This window comes from Zingiber officinale, chromosome 1B, assembly GCF_018446385.1.
Source record: "Zingiber officinale cultivar Zhangliang chromosome 1B, Zo_v1.1, whole genome shotgun sequence".
NCBI classification, from domain to species: Eukaryota; Viridiplantae; Streptophyta; class Magnoliopsida; order Zingiberales; family Zingiberaceae; genus Zingiber; species Zingiber officinale.
Window position 1 is genome coordinate 60,027,799 of NC_055986.1, and position 23,790 is coordinate 60,051,588.

At 36.2% G+C, this 23,790-nt stretch overlaps 1 protein-coding gene across 2 annotated transcripts in view; it reads right to left on the bottom strand.

Moving 5' to 3' along the window:
• Positions 1 to 13,976: 13,976 nt before the first annotated feature.
• The window catches only part of LOC121967455 (protein OSB2, chloroplastic-like), a 47,387-nt gene continuing 37,573 nt past the window's right edge, over positions 13,977 to 23,790 (bottom strand). Inside the window, exons 4-11 of one of the 2 annotated variants that reach the window (XM_042517711.1) lie at positions 20,811 to 20,908; positions 20,591 to 20,732; positions 20,430 to 20,501; positions 17,431 to 17,528; positions 17,211 to 17,352; positions 17,050 to 17,121; positions 14,439 to 14,500; positions 13,977 to 14,336 (exon numbers count right to left, since the gene is read on the bottom strand). In XM_042517711.1, the coding sequence (XP_042373645.1) occupies positions 14,307 to 14,336; positions 14,439 to 14,500; positions 17,050 to 17,121; positions 17,211 to 17,352; positions 17,431 to 17,528; positions 20,430 to 20,501; positions 20,591 to 20,732; positions 20,811 to 20,908 (716 nt within the window). In that variant the 3' untranslated portion in view covers positions 13,977 to 14,306. Of the gene's footprint in view, positions 14,337 to 14,438; positions 14,515 to 17,049; positions 17,122 to 17,210; positions 17,353 to 17,430; positions 17,529 to 20,429; positions 20,502 to 20,590; positions 20,733 to 20,810; positions 20,909 to 23,790 lie in introns of both variants that reach the window. The other variant, XM_042517718.1, reaches the window with a different exon arrangement.

Sequence of the window (23,790 nt, forward strand, 5' to 3'; positions counted from 1 at the left end):
AGAAAATAGAGTTGGGTGCAGGTGAGCTCAATTCCAGATAGTCGAAATATCACCCAAGCAAGCATGGAGAAAAGACTGCGGATAAGCAGTGCTTGAGGCACCTCCAATGGCTTTGAAGGCGCCTCGAGCTTCAGCAACGAAGCTGCTATACACGGGACCCCGAGGCACCTCCAATGTACTTGAGGGCACCTCGGATGAATAGTACCAAAGGCACCTTCAAGCACATTAAAGGTTGTCCAAAGCGACAGAGCCATTAAGTGACTGTTGTTAAGTGGATAAAAGTTTATCCAATTGAGGGTACCTGAGATGTCCTTGAAGGAGCCTTGAACCACGTAAACCAATGCTAACATCATCTCAGGAGATTATAAAAAACCTCTTAGAACTAGGAATTAAAGAACAACTGAACAACAACTTTTGTAACTTATTTCTAGTTTTTTTTTCTGAGCTTTCAAAGAGTGTAAGAGGCTTCTCCACCTTCATCAAAGGAGATTTCTAGTGGGCCTATTTCAATGCATTGGATTAACAACTACCTAGGTGTTAGATTGTTACGCGCGTGAGAAGGGGTGAATCATGTGATTTTTTAAAAAACTTGTCTTTTTCGTTTTACAAAATAAGCATGCAGTGAAAAACTAAATACAAAAATAAAATAAGCCAGAACTCGATCTGTTACTTGGTTTGGAGCTTTTGGCAACTCCTACTTCAATATTCATGATCCTACGGACTGTATCGATGGACAATTCACTATAATCCTTTTCTAGAATCGCCAAAAGAGGAAAACAAGTACAATAGAAAAGATATGATATGATAAGTGTAACAAGCTATACTTTCCTTTTAAGCAATAATTAAGTACACAAAGAAAACTTTGTTACCCAACACTTATAGATGATCAGATCAGGTTCAAAGTGGGATCGCTCCTTAGCAATAGTCGGGCGTAGCAGCATCATAGCAAAGCAACAGTATGAAGTTGGTGTTAGAGTGTATACTAAAAGCCTAGCTTTTTGTGAACATTTATTTTGAAATAAAGAATCACAATGGTCAAATATCTACATTTATATGCTAAGTGTAGTTGTTCAATTAATTTATATTGTAGATAACATGATGTGTGGTGTCACACACAGAAGATCATGTTATCAGTTTCTTATAAATTATAAACAGTAGCTCACGACTAAGATGGATAGGAACAAAATTATACTAGTACACTCTGAGTGTATTGAGCAGGACCATTTAAGGTAAGTTCTTTTTATACTGACTGCATAAAAGAACAAGACCTTTGTTATTATGGAAGTGTGTGCTCTTAATCCTGATATAATAACAAGCGCATATATTTAGTATTTATTCCTTTAATTTATCAAAGGGTGTGATTTAGTTCGATAAATCAATAGGCCCGATAAGTTGGGAAATAATATTATTTATAGTGTGTGTTGTTGATTATAGAAGGAAATTGTGTCATAGGAATCTAGGTTGATGATGCCCCCAAGAGGAGCTCATAAGGATTATCATGTAAATCCTGCAGGTGGACTTAGTCCGACATGACGATAAGGTTGAGTGGTACTACTTTTAGAGCTAGATATTAATTAAGTGAGTTGTCAGTAACTCATTTAATTAGTGGGTATTCAATATCTTAAACACAGGGAGACTAACACACTCATGATAAGAAGGATCTCATATAATAATATGGGATTGATGCGGTAGTGCAATAATAACTCTTTAGTGGAATGAGATATTATTGATGAACTCGAGTTGGGTGTTCGGGGCGAACACGGGAAGCTCAAGTTCATCAGGAGACCAAAACCAATTCCTCCTCTCGGTCCCTGTCGTAGCCTCTTATTTATAAAGTTTTATACCCACCTAAACCCACCTTCTTACCCATCCATAGGTGGCTGGCCAAGCTAAGCTTGGAGCCTAAGCAAGGCTCGGCCAAGATAAGCCTTGGATGGATCAAGTGGTGGCCGGCCCTATCTTGGAGCCCAAGCTTAGGTGGCCGACCACAATAAAAATAAAAAGGATTTTATTTTAAAATCTTTCTAATGTGGAAGACATGATTTTAAAAGAGAGTTTTAAAATTAAATTTTACCTTTTATAGTTTCTACAAAAGATTAAGAGAAAGGTTTGATATCTTTTCTTATTTGTAGATTGAAATGAAGATTTTAATTTTGGAAAAAACTTTCCTTATTGTAATCATCCACATGTTTTAATAGAGAGATTTTAATTTATAAAAGTTTCCTTTTATAACCAACCATGAAGGAAATTTTTAAAAGAAAAATTTTTTATTTTAAAATTTTCCGAAAACAAATTAGGAAGTTTTAATTTTATGTTTAAAACTTTCCTAGTTTGGAGGACTTGTAGGGGCGGCCATTAAAAGAATAAAAGAAAATTTTAGTTAAATTTTCCTTTTGTTCATTGGCAAGGAAAAATAAGGAAGTTTTAATTATATTATTTACCAAGACCAAGGAATATAAAAGAGAGGGGTAGAGGTGCCTCACCTCACAACAACACATCTATTTCTCTCCTCTCCTTACCTTGGTGGTGGTCGGCCCTCTCCTCTCCTCTTTCTCTCTTCTCCTTTTTGTTGAGGCCGGCGGCACTTGGAGCTCTTATTTCATCTTGGTGGCCGGTTGCTTGTGGAGAAGAAGAAGAGAAAGAAAGCATCCCTTGGAGTTTGGTTAGTGGCCGAAGTTCTTCATCTCTAGAAGATTGTTGGTGGCCGAAACTTGCAAGGAAAAGAATGAGGCTTGGGTGGATTCTCATCTCGGTAGATCGTCACCCACACGACGTCCGAGATAAGAAGAGTAATACGATAGAAGATCGTGAGGTTTATTAGCTACAAAGAAAAGTATAACTAGGTGTCTTGTTCCGCATCATACTAATTTTCTTTGTATGGATTTTGAAATACCAAACACAAGAGGCTAACGATTCTAGGTTTCGAATATATGATTCGATTTTGTCTTTCTTATGTTTTTCGATCTTGTGATTCGATTATTCTTAATGGTTAAACCTAGGGTTACTATAAGGAGATTAAATATTGAATTTCGTTGAAAGACTTTGTCTAGGAAGTGATGGATGATTCCATACCCAAGAAGGCCTAGTGCCTCGCCATATTTAACCTGGAAGTCGATCTCTGAAATAAATATTTAATCGAATTTGTAACATGGGTGGATTTGGATTAATAATGTTAAGCATCGTTTGCGATCCAAGTCTAAACCTCTAAGAACAGATAAGTTGAATTTGGAATCAATAATGTTAAGTTCTGTTTGTGATTCCAAATTTAATTTCTAAATAACACAATAGGTTGTTAGGAATGGTTCAGGACTTGTACAAAATTTTTGTACAGGGGAACCAGTACAATATTCCGAGTAGCAACCAACAGTTGGAGCGATCGGAGCGTCGAATAGATGTGTAAAGGTTTATAGAAAAGTTGTATTGATTACACTGTTCGAAACTTTCATTTATAGAGTGTTGAAGGCTCCTTCCATAGCACTCAAGACATCTTCCACAGGTAAAATTTTATTCCAAGAAAATAGTGTCTTATCGTCACCAAGGTCTTCTGCGTTATCCGACTGAAGGCGCCTTCCATTGCCTAGCTCAAGATGGCTTCCTTCACATGGAAGGTGCCTTGGGTACTGCTCACCCGAGATATGTTGTGTTTCTTTTATCTTGTAAAATATGTTAGTCCAACAAAACAAAGTATACCCTATAAGACGAAGTTAGCACAATAAAAATAAGTAATTTAGTAATTAGATCCTGTCTCCCCGAGACTAGGATCTAGTCAGAGTCTTAATTTAGGTTTATGAAATAACCCTAAATTGGACCTACACCTAAAATCCTAAATTGGGACTCATCATCACTAGAACACTCTCCTCCAGTGACTTACCTTACTTACCCTGCAGAATTACTTGACTTTGTTAGTATTAGCCCTAGTACCAATGATGAGATGATTATAAAGGGTTCATTTTGTATTATATTTCATTATTAATAAAAGATAAAGTTGGTTATTATATTTATTTCAGTTCAGTGCCGATTGAATAAGTATAATAATGTCCTTGGGTAGTAGATTCTTATCTATAACATATCAATTGGTTGAATTAATAGTAAAATATTATAGATATACATGGAATACTACTCTTAACAATTTCTAGTCAAGCATTAATATACAAGGACAATATTAATGCATTGAGACTAGCATATAGGTCAACGGATGACTTGATCTCACAAGTCATGGATATGAGATATTAGGTTAACACATGAGTATATATTAGAGAATATATACTGAATGACCACCATGAGAATGTTTCATGGATCGTTATATGAGTGTCATAAATATTTTCATGTGACTATTGGTATGAATAGTCCTTACGGTTCCCTACATAAGGAGTTGTGTACTTTGGTATCGGTAAACGTCACCTGCAATAAGGTGGACAATAAAGTCGACCACTGGGTATGCAATGAATTATGCAGAGGGATATGAGTGATGTAGATGGGATCTATCCCTTCCATATGACGGAAGCGATATCTGTAGGCCTCTTGATTAGTAGGACACAAGAAAGCATGGTCATGCGCAAATGAGCCAATATGAGATATTGAGCTTATTTGATTGAGTGTGTCTACTTAGAGATCAAGAAACATAAAAAGGTTACTAAGAGGATGACATGGTTTATGCCTCATTGATCAATCTAGATATCAAGGATAGAGGGACCAAGTCATACAAGATAATAGCCACGGACATGTTAGGTCGGATCTCGACTTTCTAGTCACTTAGGTAGCAATGATGCCTTGTTAGATTCCACTCATTGCTTTTGTATCTAAATGTTGATTTGGATACATTGCCAATGTTACGAGAACCTATTGGGTCACACACAAAGAACAAGTAAATTTGGAGATGGGTTCATATGATGAATCATTGGATTAGGTCTAATCTGAATTAGACTTATTGAGTTAGACTCAATTGGATCTAATTATTGGATTGAGTCCGAATCAAACTAGACTCAAGAAGTCAATACGAATTAATAAAATAGTGATTCATTATATTTGAAATTGCATGAGATCAATTGAGTAAGACTCGATTGAATTGGACTTGAGTTAAACTCAAGTGGATTAGACTTGAGTTAGACTCAAGTGAATTCATTCACTAAGAGGATTAATGGAGATTAATTTATTGAATTTTGAAATTCAATGAATTATTCAATTTTTGAAATTGAATTCACAATGAAGAGATTCAAATGTGGTTCTTAATGGAGTATAAATATTCACTAATGTTCATTAATTGAATTAATGCTCATTAAGTATTTTCATTGGATGAAAAATACTTAAGCATTTTTCTCTCTCTCATTTTGGGTACTTCTTCATGCTCCTTCCTCTTCTCTTCTCCTCTAGTCTGAGACCTCCTATCAAGGTTGCTAGCACAACTTTAGGTGGTTGCCTTCTCCACTTTGTGAGTTTGTGAGACAAACGAACACTTGTTCGTGTGAATACCATAGAGGCGCGAACGTGTGATCGTGCTGAGATCCAAGCTGTCTGGAGTTCGTGTGCATGCATCAAAGGTATACTATCATGATATAAACTTAGTATAGATTGTAACATGTCTTTCCCTTCGCATAGATCTTCTGGAGGAACTAGAAGTTTTTTGCTGCGCTTAAGCGTGTTTAGCGCTCTAGTTCCTTACAGACTCTACCTCGGTCTGCCAAGTCTTCTCGCTAGTTGTCAGGTCTGCAACCTAATTGGACTTTGGCTAGCTGTCAGGTCCTGCGGACCTAGACAAACTTTCTGCTAGATATCAGGACACTCCTTGATCTATTTGGACTTCTACACCAACTATCAAGTCTTCCAGATCTAGCTGGATTTCAGCAAAGTGTTAAACCAGTCAAGTACTACACACTTAGTAAAAAGGTTAGATCATTACACATCTAACTTTAATTCACTTGTCATTTATCAAAACTAAGGTTTGACCATTGGTGCCAAATGCACCAATAATCTCCACATTTTTAATGTAATGACAATTTGTGTTAAATTTAGGAAACTATACAAAAAGAAATAACAATAAAAATGATTCAAGAGAAAAAAATTAAATAACTTCAATTTCTATTTTATTCTCTCGATCATTTTAGGATTAAGATTTTTAAAATTTTGAATTGTCTTTAGTTTTTCTTACTTAACCCTTACCCTCCCCCTTTATCATTCATAAAAAAACAACATGCAAATAAGTAAGTGGAAGCAAACAAGTAGGCATATTAAGCAACAAATTTTTCAAAGTTTTTTATATAATCTTGCAAGTCTATTTCAGGGAGGAGTTAATGATAAGAAAAATTTCTAAAGTATTTTGAAAGGAATTTTTAAAATTTATAAAAGGCTTTCAAAATTTTGAAAAGTAAATTTTGCAAAAATAACCATTTATAAAGCTAAATTTTATAAGAATTTTACAAACTATTTTTCAAGATAAATTTCAAAATATTTTTCAAAAATAATTTATGGTAAAGTAATTTTTAAAGTTTTAATTTTTCAAGGCAACTTTTGAAGAGAGTTTTTTTAATTATTTTTCTAAAATATTTTTAAATTAATTTTCAAACATTTTTAAGCTTATAAAGTAATTTTCAAAATATTTTTAAAAATGATTTCACAAAATATTTTCAAGGAAACTACTGAAGAATGTTTTTGCAAAATACTTTTCATTTTATTTTTCAAAACAGATATTTGAAAAAGTATAAGAGTATTTTCAAAGTAACTTTTAAAAGAAAGTTTTAAAAGTATTTTGCAAATTTAAAGTCAATTTTCAAGGCTATTAAGTTCAATATTTCAAAACAGAGTTTTTCACGACTTTTGAAAACATAAAATTTTGTAACATATTTTGAAAAGGCATTTGTCTCAAAAAAAATTCAAAGAAAAATAATAATTTTGAAATATCCTCCCCCTTAATATGATATTCATTTACAAATTATACTTAAATGTTTAATCTTCAGTTACTAACTAACTGTTAAAAGATTGTTATATTCACTTGGTTAGTCAAGTTAAGTATTAATGTCCAGTTAGAAATTTGCTGAAAAAGAATTACTTTACTTGATTAATGTACTATTATATTTTTCGCACAGACTTATGTTGATGCACTGATATAATCATCTGAAGTCCAAGCAAAATACCAATGCATCTCATACCATTCTAAGTTTTTGAATACACAATCAAGATAGACCTAGTGTTCTTGTGAGATGCACGTTGCCTACATCTATAGGATCATGCTTTCTAGGGATTCATCCTAGACTAAGGCTGAAACAAATTTTAAAATGAGTAATGATATGCAGAGGGAAAAAATCTCAAAGAAAAGTTTAGGGATAGACACATAAATTAATGGCCCACCATTTTCACTTTTGTGGGCCTCATCACTTTATGTGTCTATCCCTGAAATTTTTCCCTCTGCATATCATTTTTCTTTTGAAATATTAGCGATAGGAATAAATGTTTTCCCCCTCCAGGCACCTAGAACCCTTCCAGGTGCACCGACCAGGTCTATAAATACAACTCTTATCCCAAAAGGTAGAACAACACTTGTAATTGATTCCTTTTTAGTCTTGTTCTGTAATTGAGTGCTTCAACTACTGTAAGAGGCTTCTCTGCCTGAAGGAGATCATTTAGTAAGCTTTTCATCTTCCTTGGATTAACAACCTCCCCAGTTGTAACCAAGTAAAATCTCTAAGTCTTTTCCTTCTTTGATTAGTTTTTTATTTGTACAAGTGTTTATGTTAATATAGATATAAAGTCGAGAAGGGTTTGTTTTTATTGTACAGGCTATTCACCCCTTAGTCGATCACCAAGGGACCAACAAGTGGTATCAGAGCCTAACAGCTTTAAGAGAACTAACCGGCGAACGAAGCACAAAAGATGACCGGACCGAGCATCAACCCATCAAAGTTCGAGGGAGAATTCGCGAGCTGAAAGAAAAAGATGGAGGTATTCTTTAACACTGATTTCGATTTACTTTTAATAATAAAATTTGATTTTATAGCACTTGAGGGTAAAGAAGAATACTAATGGACGAAGGAGTAAGTCGACTTCATGTCAAACGACAAATCAGAACTCCATCTGCTGAGTGTCTTACTGCCACAAGAAGTTAACTGGATCGGAGCCTACGAGTCTGCCAAGGACCTCTGAGGCAAAACACACGAGACGGGATCTGTACAGGAACCATATCAGCAACATCAAATTAGAAGAAGGAGAAACTATTGTACACCTTCACTCAAGAATAAAGGAACTCATCACCGGTCTCTCGAATCTCGGAGAAAAGGTAAACAACCAAGATTTGCTAAAGTACGCGCTTAACACATTTCCTAGGACTACTGAATGGGCTTATTATATATCTAAGGATTTGGAATTAAGTAATTTAGAAGAATTATTTTCAACATTTGAAGTCCATGAAACAAGATGTGCAGATCTGAAGAAGGAGCCAAAGCACAACATTACTTTAAAGGCAAAGACGGGCGAACGAGATTCTGAATCTTCTCTCGATGATAACGAAACGACACTCATGGTAAGAATATTTAAAAATTTATTTAAAACTAAAAAATTTAATCAAGTGCAGGGTACAAGAAGAAAATGAAAAATAAGATGCTACCACCGCAATGAAGAAGGACACATGAAAGACAACTGCCCTAAATTGAAGAGCAAGAACAAGAACAAAGACAAAGAGAAGAACAAAGACAAGGCCTAGTGTCTCGCCATAGTCTAGAAGCGAATTACTGAAATAAATATTTAATTACTAACTGTGAAGCAATTAATTTTAAAAAAATGCTTTCAAAAAAATTGTTAGAAATTATTTAGAAGATAATTTTTTAAAAAATAAAATTTCATCACTTAGCTGTACAAAATTTTAAAATATTTTCTATTTTTTTGTGAAAAATTATCATATTTCTGGAAAAGATTTTTTTTTTGAAAAATTTTATGTCTACTCATGTTAGTTAGAGCCCTAGAGCCAATCATTTGATGATTGTATGGACTCATTGTATCATATTCTTGTATATTAATAAAGGCATTTGTTTGGTTATTATACTTATTTGTATTAGTGCCAAATAAACTAAGTATAATAGCGTCCTTGAGTAGAAGGTTCATACCTATATCAATCGATTAGTTGAATCGATAGTGAGATGATATAGGGAACACTACTCTAAATCATTCCTAGTCGATTATTAACATTCAGGGACAATGTTAATGCAATAAGACTAGCATGTAGGTCAGCTCGATGACTTGATCTCACAAGTCATGGATATAGAGATATCAAGCTGACACATGGGTATACGTATACATTGGAGAATGTATACTGAATGACCCGCCATGAGAAAGTATCATGGATCGTTATATGAGTGTCATATACTTTCTCATGTGACTATTAGTATGACTATTAGTCCTTAGACCTGAAGTCACCATGGATCCCTACATAAGGAGTTATGTACTTTGGTTTCGTCAAACGTCACCCGTAACTGGGTGGACTATAAAGGCGATTACTGGGTATATAACGAATTATGTAGAGGGATGTGAGTGATGTAGATGAGATCTATCCCTCCCATATGACGGGAGCGACATCAGTATTCTTGATAGAGTGAGACCACTAAGTGCATGGTCATGCCCAAATGAGTCAACATTAGATGTTGAGCTCATTTGATCGAGTGAGTCTACTTGGAGTTCAAGATTTAGATTGATTAGAGGATGACACGGTCTATGCCTCACATTGATCAATCTAGATGTCTAGGATAGAAGGAAAATGTCACATATTGTGAGGAGTCACAATTAGTAGTCACAAGGTGATGTTGGATCTCAACATTCTTGTAACTTGGATAGTAATGATGTGTTGCTAGATACCGCTCATTACTTATGCTCCTAAATGGGTTTAGGGCATTGTCAACGTTACAAGAACCTATAGGGTCACACACTAAGGACAATTCGATGGAGATTTGGTTCATACGATGAACCAAGAGGATTAGATTCATTTGATAAATCAAATTAGATTAAGAGTAATCCAAATTGGGCTACTTGAGTTAGACTCAAGTTGATTCATGTATTTAATGAGTCTAATTTAGATTATGACTCATTAGATCAATTTAATTTAATGAATTAGATTCATTATATTAAGTTGGCTTGAATCAAATGGTTAGATTAGATCAACCATGAGAGAGATTGAGTCAAGTTTGACTTGACTAGAGAGGAAGAGGAAGAGTCAAGTTTGACTTGACTCTTTGTCACATCATGAGTGAGGTGGCAAGATGTGGACCAATAGTGTTGCTCCACATCATCTTGCTTTGCCACCTCATGGAGGTTACAAGCCTCCATTGCTTTTAATGTGAGTTAGCCACATTAAATGAGTGGAGGTTACTCATTTGCCACATCATTGTGAAGTGGCAAGATGTGGACCAATGGTAATGGTCCACATCTTCATGATGTGCCACATCATAGGAGTTACAAAACACCTCTTAATGGCTTCACATTAATTGTGATTAATGTGGAATGGGAGTTACACTCCATGGAGTGGCCGGCCACACAAAAGTGGTGAATGAAATTTGATTTTATTCAAGGTATTATTCACTCCTTTCTTCTTCCTCAAGCTCTCCCTCTCCCTCTCCTCTTTGCTTGGCTGAATCTTACCAAGGTGCTAGCACACCTTTGTGTGAGGTATTCTCCACCTACGTGTCCGTGTGGATACTTCTAGAGGACCGACGCTTGACGGTCTAGAGATCCGGCAATTCCTTGGACGAGCGGGAACGCGAGCGGGAACGCGAACGGGCACGCTTCAAGGTATACTTCTTAACACATAGATCTAGGAGTAGATCTAGATATTTAAAAACTCGTACTCGTAATTTTCGTTCGGTTTTCCTTGCACGGATCTACGGCTTTGGGTGATTCGGGGTTTCCGCGACGCGAAAAGCGGTTTTCGCGGCCCGAAAAACCCAACAACTCAACCCTTAGTAAAAAAAAAATTTAATTCGTTATAAGACTCGATTGTTTTTAAGTTTTCATAGTTTTTCCCTTAGACCTTGTTTTATATTTTTTTTAGGAACTCATTTTTAATGTGATCAAAAAGGGGATAAGTGAAGATTAAATTTAGGGGGAGGGTATTTTTTGCTATTAATTTTCATAATTATTTTGCACATTATTACTTTCAAAAATTTACTTTGTTACTATTGGTTTATGTTTTTTCCCTAACTTAACTTGGATTGTTCATATCAAAAAGGGGATATTGTTAGTACCCCAATCTAGTTTTGATGTGATCAACCAAGTGAGGTTAGATCTTGTTGGTATTTAACCCCTATGTCTAAGTGTGCAGGAACTTAGGGACATAGGAAGTCGAGCGAAAGACGCAGTTAGCTAGAAGGATGGCACAAAAGAGAGCCAACGAGCTCGGTACATTCGAGATACGAGGTGCTGCGGAAGATTACGCAGGCGGACAAGAAGGAGGCGCGCGACGTTCTCCGAGGGACAAGAAGTCGAAGCGAAAGTTTGCTAGAGAAGGCTGGAAGTTGAGTTTGAGTGAGCCCTATTCCGGATGGCCGAAATCACCCAAGCGAGTGGAATCAAAGTGGAAGAACCAATGTGAGCGCAACCGGAGCGGAAGACCCGGACCGTCCGGGCACCCGATCTGTTGAGCGCCCTCTGGGCGCCTCACCTAGGGGGAGCCTTATCTGCACAGTCCAGGCACCAGGAACCCTTCCAGGTGCCCGAACCAAGAATTTCATCCAAACACTAGGTGTCGCGAGTCGTTGCGACGGGGATAAAAGTTTATCCCCCTCCAGGCAGCCCAATTAGGGCTATAAATACAACCCTGGTCCCAGAAGGTAGAACAATACTTATAATTGATTCCTTTTCAGTCTTGTTCTGTAATTGAATGTTTCAACTACTATAAAAGGCTTCTCCGCCTAAAGGAGATCGTTTAGTGAGTTTTTCATCTTCCTTGAATTAACAACCTCTCCAATTGTAACCAAGTAAAATCTCTGAGCCTCTTCCTTTGATTAATTTTTTATTTGTATAAGTGTTTATGTTAATATAGCTATAAAGTCGAGAAAAGTTTATTTTTATTGTACAGGCTATTCACCCCCCTCTAACCGGTCGCCAAGGGAACAATATCTACAAGGTTCGATAACGAACTCATAGGTATAATTTATTGTTGTAAAATGTTATATTATGATCATGTCTGACATATTGTATCATATATGTTTGTGTTATAATAATTAGTTGAATTATTATTTGTCTTTCACTGTGCTTTTGGGAAATGTGTACAATGCACGCATCCATCAGGCTCTCCAACACGTGGGGCGTACTGTAACTAAGGCACGACCGAACTATGAGGCTAGCTGGGAGCAAGGCACGACTATGCCCCATGGGCATAGTTAAATCGTGGCACAAGCTGTACTCCTCTGAAATACATGGTCATTCCTTTGAGACACGACCATGTCTCCTTTTGAGACACGACCATAAGACATGGTCGTGTCGTTGAGGCACGACTATATCTTGACTTCTTTCTTTTTAAACTCACCCAACATCCAATAAGCTTCATTTTTGTTCCAAAAAGTATCCTATCAATCAAAATATAAAAAGAACATATCTCCGAACTAAAAGAGTACAAGTGCTAATATCATTATGAAATATGGTGCAATAATATGGATCATACTCATGAAATACAAATAAATATGCGACGAATAATGCTTAAAAATATATATAATTTATGAACATCAATCTGTTGATGAGATGCAAAAGATAATTTGCTCGCCCCCAATATATTCGCCAGCCCGTTCAAGTAACATCAATCTGTTGATGCTAATATGGGTGGTGATGTGGATGGCAAAATGACTACTACTAGATTAGTCAAGGTTGTACTGCAACTAGTTGGGTTTCAAAATTATAGAATATAGTTGTACTTTCAATTACCGAAGTAGAGTGCGTTGCCTTAATAGAGGCTCATATAGAGAATGTTTGGTGTCTTTTCTAGAATACATATATTGACAAATATTGCAACAATTTAGACACTGACTCTATATGCAAATTCAGTTGGACTTCACTGAATCTTAAGGTCATCTTCAACGGTGGATGGGTTATTTAGCTTTTTGTTGTGACCCCCACCAAAAACTGAAAAGAGAGATCTAGAAGTGGGTTCTTAATTTTTGATGACATGTACGAAAGATATAAAATGAACAAGCTAGAAAAAGCCTCCATTGTGGATGTCGTTTCTCCACTGAGTGCTAAGAAGTCATTGTCGATGAAAAGATTTAATCCAAATGGGAGATGTTAATATGCATGTGGACATCTCTCATTTGGGAGATGTTAATATGCATGTGGAGCTCTCGAGATTAGGATGCAATGATAAGATATCAAATTATCACTCAGATATCTATTGTTTAATTTTTAATTATGACATATTTATAAAAAAATTTCTCTAAATAAAAGGCACAACAAAAGGATGTTAGATTTTTAAATCGTCTACCGTGAACGCTTTCTAAATTACCTTCCTATGAAGTCGAATCAGTCGTCCCAAGTTTAATATTACCTGATTCAACATTTTGTCCCAATAATTTGATACAACGGAAGGACATCAAGTTATCATCAAAATATCCACAGTCCGATCCCTAACTATAATATATTTATAATAATTTTTAATCTCAATAAGATACGCAATCATATAAAATACTGAGCTTCTAAACAATCCACCATAAACTCTTTTTTATTTACCCTGATAATTAGACTAAATTGATGGTCCAAATTCGGTGCTGTCTGCATGAGTTGCCTAATTAATTTTTTATAAGAAAATGTATGTTGCGGCAGTAACTAAAAAAAAAAATCAGAGAAAAATTAATTTTGGATTTTGGATTCCAAGTATTTGACGTATTGTTTGTAACCATAATTCACTCAAAATTCTGTTTGCACGTGAAAGAAATAAATATGAACCATATACCTTCAAGGCTAATTGTAGAACTAAACTATTACGACCATACATATTTATCTAGGCACACAGAATATGATGATCCTCTCAACTAACATTTGCGTTTAATATATTATGTCAAAAGAAAGCTAATTTATTTGAGTTCATAGGCACAACTGACTACAACTCCAAAAACCATCTGACCTTGCAAACTTGGCACCTTTGAGTAGCTTCCAAAGATGATGTAACTTTCACTAAAGCTACTTTAAATAGTGGAACACAGAATTGGAAATAACAAATTATATGTGGGACGCTCTTTTAATAATTTAAAAAATAAAGAGACAAAACACTGAGAACCATTTCTGCCTACGATGTTGTCTCCACTGGGGGCAGCTTTGACAAAACCCAGTCAGGAGTGTTGAAAGAACTAAGCCACAAAGCTATATGTCTTCTTTAGCTACAAATATATATATATATAATAAAGGTTTAATGTGACAATACCAGCCAATCCAGATTCAGGATGAACTAAAATAAATATCATATTAATTGATGGTTATACCTTCGTTGATCTGTTGTCCCACCGGTCCTTTGGATTATCGATTAGGTTCTTCCATGAAGTTTCTGTGGGTGAGAACCTAAAGTTAAAAGTTAAGAAAATAAACAAAAACATAAGCTACAGGCCCAACGGTTTATCAAAAGCTATGATTTGCTTCAACTATTTAGGGGATCTTCTCAATTTCAAGATTTCATACTATTTAGGTTTGATTTGGTTTGGAATTTCTCTCCTTAAATAATAAATGAGCAATTTTCGAGAATAAGCACTATACAGAAAATATTACAATTATGAGACAGCCTTTATTTAGATTTTGATTTTTTTTTCAAACTGGAAGCTTATAACTACAAAGTTGACACAGCATGAAAGATGCTAAATAGCAAAAATGCTCAAGGGCTTATTTACATCCCAGAAATGGAAGGAAAGTAAATAGGGTAATGAAAAATAGTATCTTCTAATAAACTCTTCAAAATTTCTAGTTTGTATCCCAGTTTTTCCCTAGAAAACAAACCCAATAGATCAATCAAAAGCATAGTAGTGGTAGATGCACAAGAAGTTCCTATAAGACAAAAATCTTAAACGTTGATAAAAAAAATGCAAATTTGATGAAATGATTCCTTATGAAGAATGCAAATATGATGAAATGATTCCTTATGTTGTAAAAAGGAAATACAAAATTTAGAGAGAGGTATCAGGATCATCGGTTGTTGCATATATTATGAGAACAAACTTGAGCTATTCCATTGAAGACAGAAGTGTTGAGGTATACATGTCATGTTACTAAGTAGAGAAGACATTAAATCACCTCTAAAAGTAAAAGAACATGAAAACAAAGTTACTATATTCCGTGTGAGAATCTTCAGACGAATGTGCAGAGTCCAAGACACAATAGAAATAGAAGGAAAGAATTCAAAAAAAAAAAAAAAAAGGAAAAATAAGTCACGTATTATGGAAATGGGAAACCATGCAAAAAAAAAGATTAGATATTGATTATTTACTGATCCGGCAGTAAGAATGGGGGACCCCTTTTTTCGGAGTCAACGCCACGTGGAGGTTGAAAGGTAAAAGGCCAACCAGAAGCTTGGCCGAGCGGACAAAGATGGTGGCGACCGGCAGAATGTTCCGAGCGGAAGCAAAGACACCCCGGCGGGAAGTCGGGGTCCCGACGCTCATGATGAACAAGGTTGGCAGGCCGAGCGGGTGGCCCGTTCGGCCAAGACATAAGGCAGCAATGCCATGCGCCGCCACAGCCGAGCACACGACCAGGAATACCCCGAGCGGACTTGTACCTTAGTCCGGTCGGACGTGATGGGACTGCCGAGCGGTCGGCCGCTCGGTGCGGAAACAGAAGAGCCAGAATGACAAGACAGAAGATTATACTATCCCATCAGAGAGGTGCTGTCCCATCAGAAGATTATGCTGTCCCATCAGAGAGGTGCTCGGACTGTAGCGGTATGGAGTCAGGCAAGCTCCTCTGGCAAGACCATACTGAGGTATAGTGGGAGGACACGTGTGTGCCTCAATATGTGTGCTTCAACCTCCTCATAGCCCTATATAAGGGCCCTCACCCTTCACCGGAGGTACGCGCTCTCTGATATTGAGAGCCGCATATTTGCTGTCTGCTTGCCTGACTTGAGCGTCGGAGGGTCGTCGCCGGGGACCCTTCCCCGGCCCGACTTCTGTGCAGGTTCGCCGGAGTTTGGGGCAGCTGGTTGGAGATAGAGGAGAGTGTCACGTGCCCAGCGTCCGTCGATTCAGCGACTCGGACAGGATCATTTACTATGAAAGAATAACAAGAGATTTCATCCCTCTTAATGTAACTAAGGATGCTTTGATACCACAAAGTAGAATAATGGATTGAGGGAGGGGATCCATGCACTTAAAGTTGTTTATTGTTACAATGCTGGTTCAAGAGCCAATAAGATAAAACAAATCAGATAATGAAATTAACCATTGTAGCATCAAACCCCGAGACAAGGTTGAGTTGGCTACTGCAGGTAGAACTTCCTACAATGGGCATGGGTCAATTCTCGGCAAAGCCGAACGAACAACCCTCCCCCGTAGTGGTCAACTACAGTTTTTCGGTTTACCTCCTCATATACAGTCGTAAGGCTGACCGTGTAGGACTGCTCGGGTGGCAAATTCTACCTTTTTGCTAAAGGGATGTGCGCTTGTAAGAGAGAATCTATATTGATCTAAATGCTAATTCAAAGAAAACAGTCAGAAATGTAAGGAAAAGAACTGCTTGTCTGATAAAGACCATGCTAGTATCAAGTTAATATGTAGCAAATCACGGAATGATATCATGGAAAATCATTAACATGTGGAAGAAGCAAAAAGAACATGTTTGCAATATCTCCATGATGTGGATGGTATCCAGGATATAAGTGAATAGTCTATCAACTTTAATATGCAAAAGGTCCTATATTCAAAAGTTACTTTAAAAAGTGAAGTATGTGCACCCACACATCAGGTTGGAGTATCAAGGATATAAAAATATAGATTGTTCTCTTGCAACACTGACAATTATTTTTGAGGGTAAATCATTATCCAATCAAATTCAACAAAAGGAAAAAAATGACTGACTAGCTGCGCAAAACTTGATTTAAATACCCACCATTATTTTTGATAGATGATGCAAAAGTGTATTCTTTTTGTTTAGATATACCAGCCTCTCCATGGTATTCACCTATGAACAGAAAAGAACAAATATAGAATTAGCACTAAGTAGTGAATTCACACTTTTAATAGCACAAAAATTCAACAGATCCACACTACTTTGCTGAGGGGGTAGTTTTTCTTTCTCTCTACTTGCAAACACTAATCCTTCCAGCCTCTCTGATACCCAACTTGGTGCCCTGTCTACCCATAAAACTTGACAAGTCTTTTGGTTTTTAAAATCTGGATAATTTGGGTGTCTCTGCAAAGCAAGACAAGTGAATAAGACAGACTTAGTAGGAAATGAAAAAGCATGAGGATGCAATATGAAAGTGAATACCAGTCCATTCAGCTTATCTTCTCGATTATCAAACCAGTCAAGTGGATTTAGAACAAGATCATCCCATAACTTCTGAGAGTACACCTTTGATGCATTGGCTAAAGAAAAAAAAAATGTAGATTTAAGAATTAATAAACAAAACATGGATGAAACCAGAGTAGGTTCAATCTTGCAAAATGGCTAATTATGGAAAACCAACTTACCTTCTCACAATCAAGATAAGCACGGGTTTTCAGTATATGCGAGACTGATGAACTATTCTTAAACATTGCAATTGCAAGAAAACATTTTCCTTGCCTTTCATTTCAAATGGAAAGTTCAAAGCTAATTCTGAACATCGTTGCAAATACCAGTAGGGTTATTACAAATAGAACCATTTAAAAAATACTTAGTCCAAGTAAGACAATTAAACTAGAAACAAAAGGATAGTGTTCCAGGGAAACAACCTCAGATGAAAAGTCACTTTGGTTTCCCCAACAAAAAAAGTAATTAAATAACTTAAAGATAGTATAATGTAACAGTAAAACTCCAAGTACAGTATGTGACAATTTCAAACATGAAAACAGATGCTACATGCATTTTCATTATGATCTATGGGGCCACAATAGCACCAGCACAACTAGTGGGATCTGCTATACCAATCACACACAAGATGTTATACTCAGAAAATTTAGTTAAATTTAAATTCTGATTTGGGATAATTGGGTTTTAATAGGATTGAGGGTTTTACATGTGAACAAAGTATTTTGAAAACTGATTTAGTGGTTCCGATTCCCTTGAGGATTAATTAATAGTTAAATTGGTTGTTTGAGATTGTGATTAAGCTGGAAACAATTTAATCTCTCTTTACGCTCAAACCAAATTTAAATTGGAGGTTTTATAGCTGAAACAGTCATAAACTAATTGAACCAATTCAGTAGACCAGGTTTAATAGAGTTAGGTTTTGGGGATTTTAAATGCCCCTTTATTCCTCTCTACTCCTTTTATTCTGATTGTATGAAGTCTCCTCTCCTTTCTCCTGTTCAGTGTGGCCCACTTGGAACTCACTAATCTCTCTTATTAAGGCAACTCCACAGTCCCATCCTCGCAAATTAGTTGAAGCCCTTGCAACCACAAGCCCCTCTTAATTAATGTGATCTTCATCACTGTCCCATTCTTCACTATTGTTCAATCAAATACTACCACCGCTGCTACTTTGGATCATCACCCATTGTCATTATTTGTCATGGGATGCCCTACAACACTTCAGTCATTACCATTGGATGTCATTAACATGAGCACGTGAAGCTTTGTTCCTCTTCGTTTGTAGATAGTTTAGAGTTGCATGACTTGTTCATGATGCAGGAAATGGTTTACATAGAACCAAATATATTCTTGATTTATAAAAGGGGTTAAGAACGATTGTCTTCAATTCAATAATATTATTTTTCAGCTTCATTCAGAGATAGTTGAGTTTAGGGTTGCACGACTTGTTCATGTTGCATAAAGTGGTAGCACGGCCAAAATTCTTGTTTCAGCTCATTTTGATCTTCCTATATGCTAGTTCTTGATTTAGTGCCTCTAATTTCCCCTATCTACGAACCACGACCATATAATTCATATTTTGGATTAATTGCCCGAGAACATCTTAGCTAATCATGCTCGTACCTCCGTAGTGTTATCGTAAGTCACCCACAACATTAACACAAACCATCAGCCTAGCTTCGTCTGCTGACACCCATGCCCAGTAGATTTGCTTCATTTATTTCCTTTAGTTGTTCACCTCAAGCGATCACCTCTCTACAATTAATCTTGCAAGCAACTACCAAAGACCCTAACATCAGCAGATTAGTCACGCACCCTTAGTTCAACAATACCAAAATGACACCCACAACCCAACTACTGCCATGCAAGTTCGAGACCTTTTCTTGGGATTAATTATTGGAGTAGCAATGGCTTGTGCATTAAATCACCTCTAAAAGTAAAAGAACATGAAAACAAAGTTACTATATTCCGTGTGAGAATCTTCAGGTGAATGTGCAGAGTCCAAGACGCAATAGAAATAGATGGAAAGAATTCAAAAAAAAAAGGAAAAATAAGTCACGTATTATGGAAATGGGAAACCATGCAAAAAAGATTAGATATTGATTATTTACTATGAAAGAATAACAAGAGATTTCATCCCTCTTAATGTAACTAAGGATGCTTTGATACCACAAAGTAGAATAATGGATTGAGGGAGGGGATCCATGCACTTAAAGTTGTTTATTGTTACAATGCTGGTTCAAGAGCCAATAAGATAAAACAAATCAGATAATGAAATTAACCATTGTAGCATCAACCCCCGAGACAAGGTTGAGTTGGCTACTGCAGGTAGAACTTCCTACAATGGGCATGGGTCAATTCTCGGCAAAGCCGAACGAACAACCCTCCCCCGTAGTGGTCAACTACAATTTTTCGATTTACCTCCTCACATACAGTCGTAAGGCCGACCGTGTAGGACTGCTCGGGTGGCAAATTCTACCTTTTTGCTAAAGGGATGTGCGCTTGTAAGAGAGAATCTATATTGATCTAAATGCTAATTCAAAGAAAACAGTCAGAAATGTAAGGAAAAGAACTGCTTGTCTGATAAAGACCATGCTAGTATCAAGTTAATATGTAGCAAATCACGGAATGATATCATGGAAAATCATTAACATGTGGAAGAAGCAAAAAGAACATGTTTGCAATATCTCCATGATGTGGATGGTATCAAGGATATAAGGTTCAACTTTTTGGATAAGTGAATAGTCTATCAACTTTAATATGCAAAAAGTCCTATATTCAAAAGTTACTTTAAAAAGTGAAGTATGTGCACCCACACATCAGGTTGGAGTATCAACTATCAAGGATATAAAAATATAGATTGTTCTCTTGCAACACTGACCATTATTTTTGAGGGTAAATCATTATCCAATCAAATTTAACAAAAGGAAAAAAAATGACTGACTAGCTGCGCAAAACTTAATTTCAATACCCACCCTTATTTTTGATAGATGATGCAAAAGTGTATTCTTTTTGTTTAGATATGCCAGCCTCTCCATGGTATTCACCTATGAACAGAAAAGAACAAATATAGAATTAGCACTAAGTAGTGAATTCACACTTTTAATAGCACAAAAATTCAACAGATCCACACTACTTTGCTGAGGGGGTAGTTTTTCTTTCTCTCTACTTGCAAACACTAATCCTTCCAGCCTCTCTGATACCCAACTTGGTGCCCTGTTTACCCATAAAACTTGATAAGTCTTTTGGTTTTTAAAATCTGGATAATTTGGGTGTATCTGCACAGCAAGACAAGTGAATAAGACAGACTTAGTAGGAAATGAAAAAGCATGAGGATGCGATATGAAAGTGAATACCAGTCCATTCAGCTTATCTTCTCGATTATCAAACCAGTCAAGTGGATTTAGAACAAGATCATCCCATAACTTCTGAGAGTACACCTTCGATGCATTGGCTAAAGAAAAAAAAATGTAGAATTAAGAATTAATAAACAAAACATGGATGAAACCAGAGTAGGTTCAATCTTGCAAAATGGCTAATTATGGAAAACCAACTTACCTTCTCACAATCAAGATAAGCACGGGTTTTCAGTATATGCGAGACTGATGAACTATTCTTAAACATTGCAATTGCAAGAAAACATTTTCCTTGCCTTTCATTTCAAATGGAAAGTTCAAAGCTAATTCTGAACATCATTGCAAATACCAGTAGGGTTATTACAAATAGAACCATTTAAAAAATACTTAGTCCAAGTAAGACAATTAAACTAGAAACAAAAGGAAAGTGTTCCAGGGAAACAACCTCAGATGAAAAGTCACTTTGGTTTCCCCAACATAAAAAGTAATTAAATAACTTAAAGATAGTATAATGTAACAGTAAAACTCCAAGTACAGTATGTGACAATTTCAAACATGAAAACAGATGCTATTATTATGATCTATGGCCACAATAGCACCAGCACAACTAGTGGGATCTGCTATACCAATCACACACAAGATGTTATACTCAGAAAATTTAGTTAAATTTAAATTCTGATTTGGGATAATTGGGTTTTAATAGGATTGAGGGTTTTACAGGTGAGCAAAGTATTTTGAAAACTGATTTAGTGGTTCCGATTCCGTTGAGGATTAATTAATAGTTAAATTGGTTGTTTGAGATTGTGATTAAGCTGGAAACAATTTAATCTCTCTTTACGCTCAAACCGAATTTCAATTGGAGGTTTTATAGCTGAAACAGTCATAAACTAATTGAACCAATTCAGTAGAACAGGTTTAATAGAGTTAGGTTTTGGAGATTTTAAATGCCCCTTTATTCCTCTCTACTCCCTTTATTCTGATTGTATGAAGTCTCCTCTCCTTTCTCCTGTTCGGTGTGGCCCACTTGGAACTCACTAATCTCTCTTATTAAGGCAACTCCACAGTCCCATCCTCGCAAATTAGTTGAAGCCCTTGCAACCACAAGCCCCTCTTAATTAATGTGATCTTCATCACTGTCCCATTCTTCACTATTGTTCAATCAAATACTACCGCTGCTACTTTGGATCATCACCCATTGTCATTATTTGTCATGGGATGGCCTACAACACTTCAGTCATTAACATGAGCACGTGAAGCTTTGTTCCTCTTCGTTTGTAGATAGTTTAGAGTTGCATGACTTGTTCATGCTGCAGGAAATGGTTTACATAGAACCAAATATATTCTTGATTTATAAAAGGGGTTAAGAACGATTGTCTTCAATTCAATAATATTATTTTTCGGCTTCATTCAGAGATAGTTGAGTTTAGGGTTGCACGACTTGTTCATGTTGCATAAAGTGGTAGCACGGCCAAAATTCTTGTTTCAGCTCATTTTGATCTTCCTATATGCTAGTTCTTGATTTAGTGCCTCTAATTTCTCCCATCTACGAACCACGATCCAAAGGGTAGTAGCCGCCCGTGATTTACCTCCTCCGTATTGGCCCTGGGACGGATTGGCGGGGGCGCTGGGGGCGAGCGTATTCGCCTTTTGCCACCATATTTTGGATTAATTGCCCGAGAACATCTTAGTTAATCATGCTCGTACCTCCGTAGTGTTATCGTAAGTCACCCACAACATCAACACAAACCATCAGCCTAGCTTCGTCTGCTGACACCCATGCCCAGTAGATTTGCTTCATTTATTTCCCTATCGAGACCTTTTCTTGGGATTAATTATTGGTGTAGCAATGGCTTGTGCATATTAGTCTTATTGACCTATAATATCTATATCTACCCTCTATTTTCTAGATGTACAACATTGGAATTTACTTGTTTTCAAGGACATTATCCCATATTGGAGCCATCTGCACTATAACTTCATGAATAGAACAAGGTCGCATCACCTTGATAAAACTATTCCTTATTTAAAAAATACTTTTATTAAATCTAGATGATAATCAAATTTTCTGCATTTACTATAGTTTAAGCTGTTTAACCTTCATTTACTTATCATACTTTTGTAGTATAATTTATTATAAGCTTTCATTTGCTTATCATACTTAGTTAAGTTTAATTAATCACTAAAAGAACTTACCGTAGTCCTTTATTTGTACCTAAAAAAAAGACAGCCCGGTGCATGAAGCTTCCGTCAAAACGGAATCCCGAGGAAGAGTCTATTGTACGCCATGTTAATACTTTGCAAGAAGCTGAGACTTGAACCCATGACCTCTAGGTCACATAGCAGCAATTTTATCATTGCACCGAAACTCCCATTCTGTACCTTTAGTTTAATAGTGATACAAATTTTATTACATATCAACTCTTATCAAGTATGCTAAACTCCTCAATGAAAAATGTAAAGAAAATGTGTGTGTGAGATTCTAAAAATTAGTTGTAGCAACTTAGAAGAAAAGCATAAAATCCTAAAACTTAAATAGTACAATAACAATAACAACCAAGCCTTAGGTGAGGCGGTTATATTGATCCTTTTACGTCATCCTTCCACATCATTAAGTTATATCCTCAGTTATATCATTATCTAAATTTAAATAAATTTTATCTTATTTTATTATTGTTAACCAAGTCTTTTTTGGTCTGCCTCTTCCTAGTTTGATGTGCATATTTGTCATAATTTCACAATGTCTAACTGACGCATTTATTGATCGTCTAAGTACGTGTTTGTATCATCAACGTGTCTCTCGTAGTTTTCCGTCAATAGATACAACCTGACTTGACTTTCTCTCTAATGCTCACATTTCTTATCCGAGTCATCCTCGTATGTCCACACATCCATCTCAGCATCCTTATCTCAACAACTCTCATCTTTTGCTCATGATTTCGATTCATAGCCCAACATTCAACTCCATATAACATAGCAAATC